Here is a 15,585-nt window from a genome sequence, read left to right on the forward strand (position 1 = left end):
GCAACCCCTACCATACCACCCCTACCAGCCCATTTCAAATTTAAGATAGCTAGCTGAACTTTGGTCCCTAGTGCCTGGTCTCTGTGAGACGAATCCCTTCCACTACCGCAAGCACCCACACTCCCTGACCTGAGGGGGTCGTGCTCCCACCGGGCATCCTGGACCTCTGTCCTGGCAGTCTCCAGGGTGTGACTTTTGCCCTCCTGGCCACTTTCCAGCTGATCCAACATCTGCCAGACCATGGGCCCAGGTAGGACCAAACCTCTCCCTCTCCAGAAGCAACTCCCCCTCCCCACAATTAGCCTCTTCAGCACACTTGGAACCCTCATGTGGACAAAGATAGTTTCTCATGGCCTGGAGCAGAGGGCTTGGGAAGAAGAGATTTGGAGGCAGGTGGAGTCAGCACAGGGAAGAGAAGGAAAGAGATAGAGATAGGAGAGGGTATCCTGGCCCGCCAGCAAAACAGGATAGACAGAGAAAGGACGGGGCCTCCAAAGGGAGATGTGAACAGATAGGTCCGATCCTGGTCCTACCTTCCAGCTGTGGGCCTGAGCTTGCCGCCCCTCAGTCATCTGTTTCAGCAGCAGCTCCTGGTGCTGGCCTGTGGATGAGAGAAAATGTAAGGGGGATGTTCTCCAACTTCCTTCCTTCCCCTTCTCTGGCACTGAAAACTAGGACAGAAGCATTCTGGTCCAGCTGCTGAGAAGTTTCCAAGCTGACTGGGGAGACTAGACTCACACCATGAGAGGTAAGACAAAATATTTGGCCAGATTTCTAGGAAGCTCAAGCAGTCAGAGCTATGGTCATTTATTAGGAAAGCAAGAAGGCTTTCCAGAAAAGGGAACAGGTGACTTCATACCCACCCCCAATCTTTTACTCACTCAGCTGGTCCTGCAGCAACTTCAATTCCTCCCAAAGAATCTCTGACTCCTCCCACAGCAGTTGCAGCCTGCAGGAATGACAGCAGTGTCATTCTAAAGCCAATTAACAAGCCCAGAGGAGGCTACCAGAGTACCAGGAGTTCAGAGGCCTGAAGAAGGCGAGGTTTTGCCCATCACTTACTCATTCTGCAGCTCTTGGTGAAGGCCACTGGTAGCACTGCACTTTTGTGGTCCTGTTTGTATTTGGGCTCACGCCTGTTCCTGTACCTAGCTTCGAAGGCCCTGCAGTTCCCTTCTCAGCCCCTCCAGGCGTTGCTCCAGGAGAAGGACCCTTTGCTCTGGGCCCCCCTGCAGCAACCTTAGTGATGCTGTAGTGGGACAAGTTGGGGATCAGCCCCTCTAAGAACTTCACACATGAGCCTAGAGACTCCACTTGCAAATCAAGACACAAGCACACACACAACAGGAGTGCAACAAAATGTGTTCACACATATGAGACTGTGTATATGAAGAAAAGAACCGATCAGATACCTTCTAGGGCAGAGATCTGGTACTTCTGCTGCTCTCGCTCTTCCAGCAGGCCCTGCACAGCCTGCCTTAGTGCCTCAGTCACCTACCCAGGCAGAAAAACCACACGATCTATTATGCAAGGGGTTCCCCCAACCCCTGGTATCCTCATCTCACGCAAACCCCAAACATACTCACCTAGGATTCCATGCCTCACCTGAGCCTGGGATCGAAGCTGGGATCGAAGAATAGTAAATTCATCCCAGAGAGAAGATGCACTACGGGCCTCAGCCCAACTTAGTCTCTCTGGGACAATGGGAGTCTCTAGAGCCCAAGGCTGTTGAGCTTGGACTCCTGACTGGGGAGGCAAGTAATGAGGGGAAATCCGGGTCCCAGTCAGGTCTCCTGCTGAGGGAATAAGGAAGGGACGAGTGCAAAGCCTATTGGGGGGGTGGGGGGGCGAAATGTTTGTTCAGGAAAATAAAAAGCTGGAATTTGCAAGGACTAGTGGACGGCATAGGCACTGGAAAAAGGCAGATTCTGGAAAGAGAAAAGGCTGAGGGATAGGTAGAAAAAGGAACAATACCCGTGGTGGAGACTCCAAGGGGATACAGCCTTTGCTACAAAAAAACAAATGCACAGGCCAATGAGTTCTGTCTTGCAGTCCTTTAACCCACAGCCCCTAAACCAGAGGGCGGGGGACTCAGGCGCCCCCTCACCTTAATCCTGGCCACATTTCCGTCAGTAGCATTGAGAAGCGCACCGAGGTGATCAGACCATCTCAGGCTCCTACTCATAGCCTGCGGCAGAGCTCTGGCTCCCTGGCATCTTGTGCCCTTGCTCTCCCAACTGTGGGCACCCAAGGCACAGCCCAGGAAAGACCACAACGTCAGATCTAAAGAGGTGAGTGGGGGATGCAATAATAAATGTAAGGATGCAGTATCAGACCAAAACTACGCCTCTGGGACTAGTCAGGGGAGCAACGTCCTTGGGGAACTGGTGGAAAAGCGGGATGCCCTGATACGCAGATATCAGGTGGGAGTTAAAAGGTACCGAATCTTGGTCGAGACCTCTCCAGACGCACGACACTTGCGCCATCACACCGAACTACTGCCGCCGCCCGGTTCAAACCTTACGGTAGGCCGGGAAAGCCCGCCTTCGCACTGGTCTCCGCGGTGCCACTTGGGAAACTGAGTTCACCTCTACTGGAGACAGCTGGTGATGCAGGCTACCGAACTACGTTTCCCTAGAAGCAACACGCGCAGTCACAGCCCCACCGTGAAGCTTGCCGGGAAACTGAGTCTTTCGGCTTCTGTAGTGGCTGTCTCTAAGGACCGAATGAACTACGTGTGCCAGGATGCATCGCGCAGAGCCAACGAAGTCCCGCTGCCGATCCCAGTAGTTCTGGGGAAATGGAGTCCAAGCTGCCTCAAAGCTTAACGTCCCGAGTTACCTTGAGACTCCATTCCCCAGCAGGCTCAGCGTGTAGCGTGCGCTATGGAGCCGCAAGTAGCAGAGCTGAAGCAGAAGATTGAGGACACGTTGTGCCCTTTCGGCTTCGAGGTTTACCCCTTCCAGGTTGGTTTATCCCTACTGTGGTGCTAGGGCGAAGTGTATGGTTGGCTTCGGTGCCACCGGCGTGAGGCCCTGGAGTCCTCTGAACTTTCCCGAGCTCTTCTGGCCCCGTGTTCGTTTGACGTATCGGGACAGGGTCTCAACGGGCGCTTGGGCTAAACGGGTAGAGAACTGTTGCAGGTTTGTCCTTTTACCCTCATACAATGCCGGATTGATGAATAGGAGACACCATATGATCCAGTAACCCTGTGGCTTTGTCACCTACGTAATTTACAGGAAGAAAGGTACTGTGGGGCCAGAGTCATTTTGGAAGCTTCCCGAAGGAGTTGGGAGGAGGGCAAGGCCTGGAATGTTTGCATGGCTAGAATTTTGGTCATCTGATTAGCGAAGGGCATTCATGGTGTTGAGCAAGCAGACAGTTGGCTGGGTTGTTCCATCTACCAATAAAAGGTTACATTCATGATGTTGCCAGTCACCAGTGCTGGGCTGGGTATATAAACTATACACTTGCCTGACACAGAAGTCTGGCATCACCACCTACCCTTGTTCCCATAGGTCCATTTCCCTATATCCAGTGTCCCCTGCACTGAACCCTGTGCTTGGAAACAAAGCTAAGTCAACTCAGCTTGAGCCTTTTGCCTGATGCTTACGAGGCAGCCCACTTCCACCCCTTCCACTGAGTGGCACACAGCAGTGCTGGGAGAGGATTATAGAGGAAGAAGTAGGTTGGATCTAGCCTCAGAGAGGCTTCCCTGGAAAAAATGGAGTTGAACTATATATGAAAAGATAGATTGGAAGGTTATGTACATCCCAAATATCAGGAAGAGCTTGAATAAAGGTGTTGAGGTAGTAGTGGTGGATGGCAGGTATGAGGGAGAGTGGGGATGCCTAGCTGGTGCAATCAGGTAGGCCTGGATAGGGGGAGCTATGGTATTGAACAGTGCCATATACAGCCCTGCCAATCATCCTAAGCTCCTCCTTCTCTCACCTCCCTAGCTCCACATACAATCAGCCACTGAGACCTTTAGCAATCTGTCTCCTATCCCAGATCCATTTCCTTCCATTCAACCCATCTATGCTCTTGGTCCAGGCCACTATTTATCATTTGAATTTCTGCAGTAACCTACTTGCTGTCACTTTACCTCCATTCCATCCTCCACACTGCAGCCAGACTGATCTAAAACTGATCATGTCAGTTTACTCCTTAAATCTTCAATGGCTAGCCCCTCATTGTCACCAAATTAGACCCATATTCCTCAAATTGGTAGTATTCAAGGCCAGTCAGTCTTACTCCTACTGATCTCTCCAGGCTTCTCTCCCTCTGCTCCCCTCTACAGATGCTTCACTTCTGTCAAACTAGACAATTTGCTATTCTCCAACTATGCCTTGCACTTTTTACCTCTTTGTTTATGCTGGGACCTATTTAAAACACATACCAGATTCTCCCTCTCCACGTCAGCCTGTAAGTTTCCTTCCTAGCCTTCAAGACTCAGCTTCCAAGCCTTTTCAAATTTCAGAGGGCCTTCACTGGCTCTGTTATTGCACTAATCACAATATAATCAATTTTTTTTGTCCTTAGTTTTTTATGAATTCTTTGCCTCTCTATTGTAACTCCACGTCAGATTCAGATGCGTCCCCATAAACACACATCATACATCAGTAGAATTTCATTGATTGAATAAGAGGGAGGCTGGGCAAGATGCATGAAGCCTTGAATGCAAAGCTAAGGTATGGGCCTGGCTAAGGCCTAAGTTGGCCCTCTTGTGTGGCCTGAATTTTCTCTGTTCCAGGTGGCATGGTACAATGCACTCCTGCCTCCAGCCTTCCACCTGCCCCTGCCAGGACCTACCCTGGCCTTCCTGGTACTCAGCACACCTGCCATGTTTGACCGGGCCCTCAAGCCCTTCCTGCAGAGCTGCCACCTCCAACCACTGACTGACCCTGTGGACCAGTGTGTGGCATACCACCTGGGCCGTGTTAGAGAGGTGAGCAACGCTGGCTGTAGCCTTCCCCAGCTTCAAAACCTGCATCTGCTTCCAGCTCCTTGAAGCTTAGTGCAGGATCTAGACCTGCCTAGGGCTAGGAGCCACTTCCCGGGCAGAAGGGTATCCTAAAGCCAGCCTTGACAATGTGATCTCTCCCCATTCTGCCTTCTCACCCCGGGTTTGGCCACCTCCTCTAGCAGCCCCCCAGGTCTGAAACCAGTCTCACTCACCCTTCACTGATGGACAACTATATGATCAGATTTCCCTTGGCCTCCAAGTGAAATGGGAATAAGCCCAACATTCCCCACGCATCTCTCACCTTTCTTTGCCCTAGACCTGGAAGCTTTATGCTGTCTTTGGGGTCTTTTGAGGACAGAATACTCCCCCACTACACACTTTACATGTATATACACACGTACACACACACTGGGTCTCCCCAAAGCTGGGCCATGTCTTCCTCCACATTGGGCCTCCGGAGGGCAGAGCCAAGTCACCCCTCATAAAGGTTTCTGAACAAGACTGTATTTCCCTTCAAACATGGGCCCTCTTAGACACAATATTGCTTTCTTCACGCTGGAGCCCCCAGCCCCACTCCAAGTTTAAGATCATGTTTCCCCTTTAAACATGACTTCTGAGGACAGGGCCGTGTTAACACAACTTAAGGCTCTGTTGGACATGGCCATGATTCTTCTTGTGCTAAAAGCTTCCATCTTGTTCTCTATCACAGAGCCTCCCAGAGATGCAAGTAGAAATCATCGCTGACTACGAGGTACACCCAAACCGGCGCCCCAAGATTCTGGCCCAGACAGCAGCCCATGTGGCAGGGGCAGCTTATTACTACCAACGACAGGATGTGGAGTCTGACCCCTGGGGAACCCAGGTCAGAGGGTAAATATTAATGAATAGGGGCTGAGAAAGAAAAGGAAAGGAAAATCCCTCAAGATTTCAAGTCCCAGGCGTTCCCTGGAGGCCTAGTGTTTAGGATTCCAGGGTTTCACTGCCATGGCCCGGGTTCATTACCTGGTTGGGGAACTGAGAATCCCGCAAACCGCGAAGCACAGCCAAAAGAAAAAAAAGATTTCAGGTGTCATTCTTCCACCTCCCCTGGGTAAAGGAATTGATGGGTACAATCCAGGACAAAGATGCACCATGGTCAGGGGTCTGGTTCCTAGGGACACAGAGAACTAGTCTGTTCTTAGTCTTTGTGATAGAATGGAGGGGGCAGAGCTGTGATTAGAGTGGTGAGACTGGGAAGCTGAAGTTCAGCTCAAGGAACGTTTCCTTGTGGTCAGTGACTTCATGAAAAAAGTTGTCCAGGAGAGGGAATAGAGGAGTCCAGTCAAGGACTGACAGAGGCTCACATGTAGACTCAGAATGAGAAATGAGAATGAGTAAGTGCACAAACCTAGCTTGCATTGCTGGTAGCTGGATTTGGTGCCAAGACGACCTCCATGACTGTCTTCTTTTTTACCCACTCTCCAGCACATATCAGGTGTGTGCATACATCCCAGATTTGGGGGCTGGTTTGCCATCCGAGGGGTCGTGCTGCTGCGAGGAATAGAGGTGCCAGATCTGCCACCCACAAAGCCCCTCGACTGTGTACCTGCAAGAGCTGACCGGATCACCCTGCTTGAACGCTTCAACTTCCATTGGCGTGACTGGACTTACCGGGATGCTGTACCACCTCAGGAGCGCTACTCAGAAGAGCAGAAGGCCTACTTTTCCACTCCGCCTGCCCAACGCTTGGCCTTACTGGGCTTGGCCCAGACCTCAGAGGAGCCTAGCTCTACATCCCAAGAGCTTCATTTCACCACATTCATCCCCAGGAAGCCTCAGAATCCCAGCAGAGGCTGGCTCAGCCCCAGGGTCTCACCACCTGCATCCTCTGGCCCTTGATACCCTCCCCTCCCCTGTGGGATCCTCATTTATGACAGTTGCACCTGCTGGGACTTATTTGGCTAGACAAGATTTTATTGGGTACAAGATGATCATTTTTGATAAAGAATTATAGTAGAGATATTAAATGAAGATAACAAGGCTTGAAGAAGTTTGGTCAAAAGACCAAAGCAGATCCAGACTTGCCACCTGCCTTGGAATGTGGGATTATTACCTGTTACCATTTCTCTGCAGTGCTTCAAGATGCTACTTGTTACAGGGCTTAAGAAGCAACTATCCCCTAAATAACGGTACCTGCCTCAGAGGGTTCTTATGGAGACTGAATAAATACGAAATAGTACCTGGCATATAATAAGCTATTATTAAAGGCCCCAGGAATCCTATACTGCCGCTCATAGTTCTTACTTGTCTGAATACTGGAGGGGTAGGTAGGCTGGGGTAGCCGTGTCTGGAAGGTGTCTAGAAGGGCACCACATGATATACAGAAGGATTCTCAGTCCTGAATCTGCCCTAGCCTCAAGAGCCCAGGAGGAATCCACCTTTGCCCCACTGACAACCCTCCCTCAGGACAATGATATGAGAATAAGAACTACCCTTAAATCAAGGATAGAAACCCAGGGAAGCCAAGAGGTGCTCAGCACTGTGCTTTTGACACAGAAACCTACCCTATGAACACCAGCGCTGTGTTTGTCTCCCCCTCCCCCTTTTAGTTCCAAAGGTACTGAAGCCTCTAACTCTGATCTTTTTACAGAACCAGTACCAGGCATTTATCAGAAGAGGCCAAGCTTCAGGTTTTCATACAGCCCTCCCAGTAGTGTAAAAGTAAATGTCAGTAATCTCATTGGGCTCTTAACCTGCAACCCAGCCTATAGCAAAAATTGCAGTGCCTTGGCCAGTACTGTAGTAGGAGGCCTTGCTCTTCTCCAGATATGGTGAAAATGAAACACCTTGCTTCGAGGTCCATCCTCTGTATGTACTTGCATTTCCCCTCAATATAATTTCCTGATTCTGAGACACTCTCACACCTCATTTTCCCCTAAAGAGGGAAAAGCAAAAAGTAAATTCCTCTTACACTCAAAGGCTAATGTCCCCCTAAAATGAAGAATCAACAAGGTCTCAGCTCAAGTTTAATAAAACTACAAAAGACCAAAAGCGATAACCTACTACTATACACATCAGTTTGCCTGCCCCATAATACAGTTCAGGCCATTCCCCCCAGAGGAAGAAAGGCTGGCCTCCCCAGCCCCTGCAGGAAAGGCCTGTCCTGTCCCACACCACATCTGCGCTGAGTGCAAGGTCTTGTGTTTTAAGCATGATAATAGTACAAAAGAGGTTTTGTTCTCATGGCCACCTACTGCAGCCTGGCCCTAAAATGGCCCAGTGCTCACTTCTGCTTAGAGAAATATTCTTTGCTCTTCTGGACATCAGGCTTGATGGTATCACTGCCAGGCTTCCAGCCAGCTGGGCACACTGCAAAAGAAAGGATACTAATTAATAACCTGATCAGTGGTGAGCTCCACCCTCCCAAGGACAAGTGGATGCCTCAAAACCAAATGTGAGCCCTAAAGAGCAACATTCAGGCACCAGGAAACCTACCCTGCAGTCTGAGATCATTCAGCCTTTTAGTTCAAAGCTATAAATATGTAATTTAATCCTCACCAGAGCCCTAATTACTATGATACCTAATTTGTTCACAGAGTAACTGAAATTTAAAGAAATTAAGTAACAGCTTCAACTTTATACTTTGTTCTAAAAATAATCTGTCTAAAGCATGTACAGCAAAATATTACGATTTTGTTAACAGTAGGTAGTAGGTAAGTGGGTATTCATATGTTCTCAGTAATTTTATGTATGCTTCAAAAATGCACCTTTGAAAAATAAGCTTAAATGCTCTTCAACAGATGGTGCTGGAACAGCTGGATTTCCACATGTAGAACAATGAAATTGGACATCTATTCATACCATACACAAAAAGTTTACTCGCAAATTGATCAACAGCCTATATACCATAAACTCTTTGAAGAAAACACAGGGTGGTCAAACTTCATGACCTTAGATTTGGAAATGTATTCTTAGACATGATACTGAAAACACAAACAACAGTAAAAAACATAAGGTAAATTGGACTTGACTGACATTAAGGACTTTTGTAGATTAAAGGACATTATGGAGTGAAGACAACCCACAGAATGGGAAAAAATATTTATAAATCATATCTGATAAGGGATTAATAGCCAAAATTGAAATCCAGAACTCCCACAGCTCAACAGACAACCCAATTCAAAAATGGGCAAAGGACTTGAAAAAAGACATATCTCCAAAGATATACAAATGGTCAAATAAACATATGAAAATATGCCGTCACTAGTCAAAACTACAATGAGATACCACTTCACATCCCCTAGGATGGCTATAGTTTAAAAAAAAAAAAGGAAAGTAAATGTTGGGAAGGATGTAAAGAGCCCTTGGTATTGCTGGTGGGAATGTAAAATGGTGCATGTGCTGTGGAAAACAGTTCGGCAGTTCCTCAAGAATCTAAACATAGAATTACCATGTGACCCAGCAATTCTACTCCTATATATAGCCCCAAAGTAACTGGAAACAAGGATTCAGACACCAGTTCACCAATATTTTAGCAATATTATTCACAATAGCCAAAAGGTGGAAACAACCTGCTAACGGATGGATACACATAACTCTGTGTGTGTGTGTGTGTGTGTGTGTGTGTGTGTGTGTCGGAATATTATTCGGCCTTTAAAAATAATAATGTTCTGATACATACTACAGCCTGGATAAACCTTGAAAACATTATGCTAGGTGAAAGAATCCAAACACAAATGGATAATACTATATGATTTCACTCACATGAAACACCTAGAATAGGCAAATTCATAGACACAGAAAGTAGAAGTTTACCAAAGGCTGGAGGGAAAGGGGAATGGTAAGTTATTGCTTCATGGTTACTACTGCCTGTTTGGGATGATGAAAAAGAGAAACAGTGGTGATAGATGTACAACACTGTGAATGTAATTAATGCCACTGAATTATGCACTCAAAAAGGTAAATTAGGGGCTTCCCTGGTGGCGCAGTGGTTGAGAGTCCGCCTGCCAATGCAGGGGACACGGGTTCGTGCCCCCGTCCAGGAAGATCCCCACATGCCGCAGAGTGGCTGGGCCCATGAGCCATGGCCGCTGAGCCTGCGCGTCCGGAGCCTGTGCTCCGCAACGGGAGAGGCCACAACAGTGAGAGGCCCGCGTAATGCAAAAAAAAAAAAAAAAGTAAATTATATATAACCACAATAAAAATTGATTAAGGTAGTGACTTGCCCCCATACCCAAGAAAAATGTAAGCTAAAAAATGACAAAGCTAGGACTGTGTAAACCCTAACACTGAGCTGCTTCTTCCCTCTAGCAGCCCTTCAGAGATCTGAAAGCAGCAAACAGTTTTCCTTCTCAGTGTTCCTTAACTCTGCCAAACAAGAATGCCTGAAATAAGGGGCACAACCTCCACAGAAGGTCCTGCTTGTTTCACTAAGTAACTGCCTGCTATACCTTGGTAAGCAAAAGGTCCAAGTTTGAATCTTTCGCACACTTTATGCAGAAAAGCACCTTTCAACCTTTCCAACGATCCTAAGTTAGCAATGCTCCTTGGGCAAACCTGAGGAAAGTGAGGCAAGGGAACCAATCTCTGATTTTCTACTCTATTTGCTGTTTAGTCTTCTAGGAAGCATGTAGTCAGCAAAGTTCAGTAATGGAGCAGCAAAAATCTCACTTGCTCAGGTGAGAGAGGGGAAGCCCCTTTCAGTCCAAGGATGTCAAAGCCTCAGATGTCAGACACTGCAAACAGCAGTCTGGGAACAAGGTATGGAGGGAACAAGCACTAAATGGCAAACCCAGCTGCTTTACAAAATCTCCATTTGATTGTGACACAGTCATTAGCTTTAGTGGCACCAAAGGATTAGAACACAGGTCCTAAGCATAAACAAGCTTCCAAGAATAAAAAGCAACATAAAAACAGAGACCAGACCCAGAGCCACCCTGTAGTTTGCCAGCAGGGAAACCAAAGATTCTTCTGTCCAGGAATACAAATGATACAAAGATAGAAGGAATAATGAACCAGAAAGAAGGACCTTGACAATTTAGTCTCCTTGGCACTAAAGCCTCTTGGCACTTAAGACTGTACCATAACTAATGACAGGACAGAAAGATCCACACTTGGATGATTCACTCATACCCAACAGTGCTGGTTTTTCAGAATCAATATGGAGCCCAGAAGAACTGGCTGAGTCCCACATTTACCAGCTTTCAAGTGCAGCTGAAGTACCACAACTCTCGCCAACACAGAAGGCCCTAAACAATGACTTTTTCAGCATTTGAAATTACCTAAGAAAAAGAGGGCTTTGAATTTGGATCCCAGTTCCACCATTAACTATGAATATATACTGTGTTTAAATATTGGTTTATTTGTCCTTAAAAATAGGAATATAGGATTTTTTCAGTAAAAAATTTCTCTATGGAAATTGTCAGTTCCACCCTTCTCTCTGCTAAAATGTAATGTAGTTCACTTAAAGACCCCTTCCCCGCAAAAAAGTGTAAAATTCAAGATCAAAAAAAATTTTTAGGTAAAAATACGAACATAGGATATACAAACATAAGGTCATTATGTTGTACACCTGAAAATAATATAATGTTATATGTCAATTACATCTCAATTTTAAAAATAGGAATGCGGGGTTATTTGTCAAATAAACAACACATGACAGCACGTCATATAGACTGCCTGGTTGGTATTTACATATTCTCAAGTGGGAACTATCATACTATAAGCCATAAAAGGCTGCGCACAGAAAGCTGTGCCTGTTCTAATGGGATGGAAAGCAGAGAACAATAGAGTGTGAAGAAGCAAGCTTCACAGAGTCATGAAAGCTTGGGTTCAAGAGTCTATGCAAGGTCCTAGCAAAGTCCAGTAAAGGGCCGACTTGGCCACTCCACAGTGCCTTCCGTCTTTGTACTGAACTTCATTCTCCACCAGGGGGCAGTCTCAGCAGCTGTCTGCTCCTTTAATCCAGAGTAAAGCCCACACATGCTTCTGCAAATGGTGCCTTCTGATTCCCATTACCTATTAGCCTTCCACTCTAGTCAAGCTAGCACTTTTGGGTCCCCCAAACAAACACCACTAATCCAGACTCTTAACTTCCACCTCCTTTAACTCACAAGATCAGAGCTGAAATGAGCCCTAGAGAGCTAGTCAGAACTACTTATTTTCTAGAGAAAGAAAATGAGATGTAATAAGACAAGAAATTTGTCCAAGTCCACCTGCGCACTTGGTATCAGTAGCACTTGATCACAACCATCTTACCCTCAATCATATTAAGCTGGGGTGGGGGTGGGGTTCAAGATCCCCTCCCCCTACATACCCAGCACCTGCAGCAGATGGAGGAGCCGAGTTCTTAAAACTCAACCCAGTTGGGATAAGGCTATCTCATTCCAAGCAACAACTACACTGGGCAGAAGTGGGGAGCTGTCAAAAGCTACAGCCTTATAAACTCAAAGGCTGGGAGCAAGTAGTTCAGGACTTTATCAAAACACTGCAATGAGAGAATATATAAGGAGAGAAGGGCTAGAGCAGTAAGAAAGACCTGCACTCTAGCAAATGCTAGATAAAAACCGTAAATTGAATCTACTCGGTCATGTTCAGACTCACAAGAACATCGTCTTTCATCCTGGAACTTCTAACGAAGAACCTTGGTATTTCATCTCAAACCCTTCAGCCCTAACCCCTCCTTCCTTAGAAAAATTTTTATATTGAGCATATATATAGTTTGGTATTTGTTGATTATAAGTCTTACAAATACAACCACATTGCACCAACAGAATGGATTTTTAAAAGATAAAAATGTATTAACTGTTTCTACCTGTCTTTGGATAAGTTATCTTAGTCCTATTTTCGTTTCATTTTCCAAAACTGGTTGGACATTACCCCAATGAAACAAATATGGTCTACAGGGATTAAGCTCTCCCCCCAGTAAACACTTGTCAAGAGCGGCATGGTTCATGTCTAGGTGTGATTCCCAGCCTTTTGTTTCGCCCTTAACACACCCTATGGGATCCTCCTACACTCTTTTAATAAGTTGAATCTGCAGCAGTGAGCGATACTAAGTGATCAGGGCAGAAGCTGGGAATACGCGGTTGGAACAAGAAGCCTTTATATTCTCCTCCCCAGGCTTTTCCATTGCCCCACCCCCACAACCCACTATAATTCAGAGATGGCAACTTCTTGAAGAGACATAATCACCCTTTTATCTGGTAGACTTTGTTCCTCCCATCTTTCCCACTCCGCTGTCCTGTCACCAGGCAGACTGACTTACCTTCCCCATGTTTGTCAGTGAACTGGAAGGCCTGAACCAGTCTCAGTGTCTCATCCACAGAACGGCCAACAGGAAGGTCATTTATGGTGATCTGTCGAAGGATACCTTTATCATCAATAATAAAAAGGCCCCTGGAAAAAAGTATTAAAGGTTTGAGAAAGACAGTACAGTTTTAGAAATTGCTTTCTTAGAATAGAGAAGAAATGGAAATAGGCTGGTCTCCCACACTTGCACTGGCCTTCCCCTTAGGCCCAGCATAAAAGAATGAAATGAAATCATGCCATACACCTTAAACTTACAGTGATGTCTATCAATTATTTCTCAATACAACAGGAAAAAAAATGAAATAAGAAAAAAGACTCCACAGATCAGGGCTCTACCTTTCAAATAAAAGGTCCTCAGCCAATCAGATAATTCTCCTGATGACTGTCAGCCCCCCAGCAGGTATATACCTGAATGAGATGCCTTCATCAGCCTTTAAGACCCCATAGTCCTGAGCAATGGTGTGCTTGGGGTCTGATATCAAGGGAATGTTCATGGGTCCCAGTCCTCCTTGCTTCTTGGGTGTGTTGATCCTACAGCAAAAAGCACACATACATTCATTCAAACTCTTGTGTAGCAAAAGCATTAACTATAACTATTCCTTCTCCTGTCCAACATTCCTAATCTTACTCCCCAGAAAACTTCAAACTTTTTCCAGCAGTAAAATAACCGGCTGAGGACAGTTAAGGTCACCAGGGTACACTCAGCTGTAATCCAAGCTGCTTTTTCTCTGCTGCCAGGTAGTAACAACAAGTCAGAGCATTTGTTCTCCTTCTATGAGCCAGAAATCAATACTTGAGAAAGTCTATTGCCAAAGCCTCCCAGTCCCAGTTGCTGCTTAATTTAAAAGTCCATATGCCTGGACTTCCCTGGTGGTACAGTGGTTAAGACTGCGCTTCCACTGCAGGGGGCACAGGTTCCATCCCTGGTCGGGGAATTAAGATCCCACATGCCACACAGCGCAGCCAAAAAAAAAAAGTAGTAATTTTAAAAAAAGAAAAACAAAAAATCTCCATGCCAAATGGACCAAGAGGTTTACCATGCCAGGTGACAAAAGTGAGAATCCACAGAAGCACCAATCACTTGGCAGTTGAGTTTCTTAAATTCTTCTGCCTTATCACTGAAAGCAATGATCTCCGTGGGGCACACAAAGGTGAAGTCAAGAGGGTAAAAGAAGAACACAACGTATTTTCCTGGGGGGAAATAAAAAAGCCCAAGTTAGCCTTTGAAATAGACTTCCTGGGAATTCCCTGGTGGTGCAGTAGTTAAAAATCCACCTGCCAATGCAGGGGACACGGGTTTGAGCCCTGGTCTGGGAAGATCCCACAGGCCGCAGAGCAACTAAGCCCACGTGCCACAACTACTCAAGCCCGCACGCCTAGAGCCCGTGCTCGGCAACAAGAGAAGCCCCCACTCTCTGCAACTAGAGAAAGCCCGCGTGCAGCAATGAAAACCCAACGCAGCCATAAATAAGTAAATAAATGTATTTAAAAAAAAAAAGGAAAGAAACAGACTTCCTTGCCTTATAGAGAATGTAAACCTGAAGACATTCTCCTATGGAAAAAAGCAGCCTTTCCAAGATGATGGCAGACACATTTGTTAAAATGCCAAGATGCTCAACAGAGAAGATTCCTTGCACCTACTGTCAGAACCTCTTCCACAAGAAAAAGTTCTTCATTTCCATGCTTTATTTTCCTGCCTCCATGTTAGCTGCCAACTACAGAATAAACACTGTTCCATCTAATTTTGATCTCTGGATAGTTAAAATTAGCACAAACACCAAGTTCTCCAGTGAAGAAAAAAAGCAAAGACGCAATTATCTACTGGACAATCTAATGCCAATGCTTATATAATCAGTGCCCAGAAAGAGCCGAATTGCTGCATTCTCTGCTGCAAGGCAGTAAGACCAACAAGAGAAAGTCAGAACCTCTGCAATTCTTCCACAAGGAACCACAGTAATGTGATGGGTAAGATTTGTTTATTTGTTTATTTATTTAGGCTGCAGCGGGTCTTCCTTGCGGCACTAGGGATCTTCCCTGCAGTGTGCACGAGCTTCACTCTAGTTGTAGTGTGCAGGCTCTGTAGTTGTGGCGCACGAGCTTAAGTTGCCCCACAGCATGCCCGCAGCATGTGGGATCTTAGTTCCCCGACTGGGGATTGAACCCACGTCCCCTGCACTGGAAGGGGGACTCTTAACCACTGGACCACCAGGGAAGTCTCTGATGGCTAAGGTTTAAGTGATCACCTGAATAACCACAGATATGTTTCAAACAAGCCTGACAGGACAAGCAAAAAAAAAATTTATAAGGCAAAAGTTCCAAAACTTCTCCTG

At 46.3% G+C, this 15,585-nt stretch overlaps 3 protein-coding genes across 9 annotated transcripts in view; 1 reads left to right on the plus strand and 2 right to left on the minus strand.

Annotated features, from left to right (window-relative positions):
* The window catches only part of TESK2 (testis associated actin remodelling kinase 2), a 137,199-nt gene extending 134,376 nt beyond the window's left edge, over positions 1-2,823 (minus strand). For 2 of the 6 annotated variants that reach the window (XM_067725936.1, XM_067725926.1), the window contains exons 1-4: positions 1,413-2,823; positions 1,063-1,249; positions 882-949; positions 534-601 (exon numbers count right to left, since the gene is read on the minus strand). The gene's annotated coding sequence lies outside the window, so the exon portion shown is untranslated. The remainder of the gene's footprint in view (positions 1-533; positions 602-881; positions 950-1,062; positions 1,250-1,412) is intronic. The other 4 variants (XM_067725928.1, XM_067725929.1, XM_067725925.1 and 1 more) reach the window with 4 other exon arrangements.
* A 4-nt stretch (positions 2,824-2,827) lies between these two features.
* On the plus strand, positions 2,828-8,570 carry MMACHC (metabolism of cobalamin associated C). The gene is made up of 4 exons (XM_067725961.1): positions 2,828-2,966; positions 4,754-4,948; positions 5,676-5,828; positions 6,431-8,570. Exons 1-4 carry the CDS (start codon positions 2,886-2,888, stop codon positions 6,842-6,844), a joined length of 843 nt encoding a protein of 280 aa, XP_067582062.1. The 5' UTR covers positions 2,828-2,885; the 3' UTR covers positions 6,845-8,570.
* Positions 7,959-15,585, minus strand: part of PRDX1 (peroxiredoxin 1) — a 46,722-nt gene continuing 39,095 nt past the window's right edge. For both annotated transcript variants that reach the window (XM_067725963.1, XM_067725962.1), the window contains exons 3-6: positions 14,293-14,446; positions 13,664-13,786; positions 13,212-13,342; positions 7,959-8,314 (exon numbers count right to left, since the gene is read on the minus strand). In XM_067725963.1, the coding sequence (XP_067582064.1) occupies positions 8,229-8,314; positions 13,212-13,342; positions 13,664-13,786; positions 14,293-14,446 (494 nt within the window). In that variant the 3' untranslated portion in view covers positions 7,959-8,228. The remainder of the gene's footprint in view (positions 8,315-13,211; positions 13,343-13,663; positions 13,787-14,292; positions 14,447-15,585) is intronic.

Source organism: Pseudorca crassidens, chromosome 2 (assembly GCF_039906515.1).
Source record: "Pseudorca crassidens isolate mPseCra1 chromosome 2, mPseCra1.hap1, whole genome shotgun sequence".
Taxonomy (NCBI): Eukaryota; Metazoa; Chordata; class Mammalia; order Artiodactyla; family Delphinidae; genus Pseudorca; species Pseudorca crassidens.

What these genes read in the sequence shown, in the direction of transcription:
- MMACHC (XM_067725961.1), top strand. Translation starts at nt 2,886, where the DNA reads ATGGAGCCGCAAGTAGCAGAGCTGAAGCAGAAGATTGAGGACACGTTG. An exon ending in ACCTGGGCCGTGTTAGAGAG is followed by an intron (nt 4,949 to 5,675) that starts GTGAGCAACGCT and finishes TCTCTATCACAG; the next exon opens with AGCCTCCCAGAGATGCAAGT. An exon ending in CTGACCCCTGGGGAACCCAG is followed by an intron (nt 5,829 to 6,430) that starts GTCAGAGGGTAA and finishes CCCACTCTCCAG; the next exon opens with CACATATCAGGTGTGTGCAT.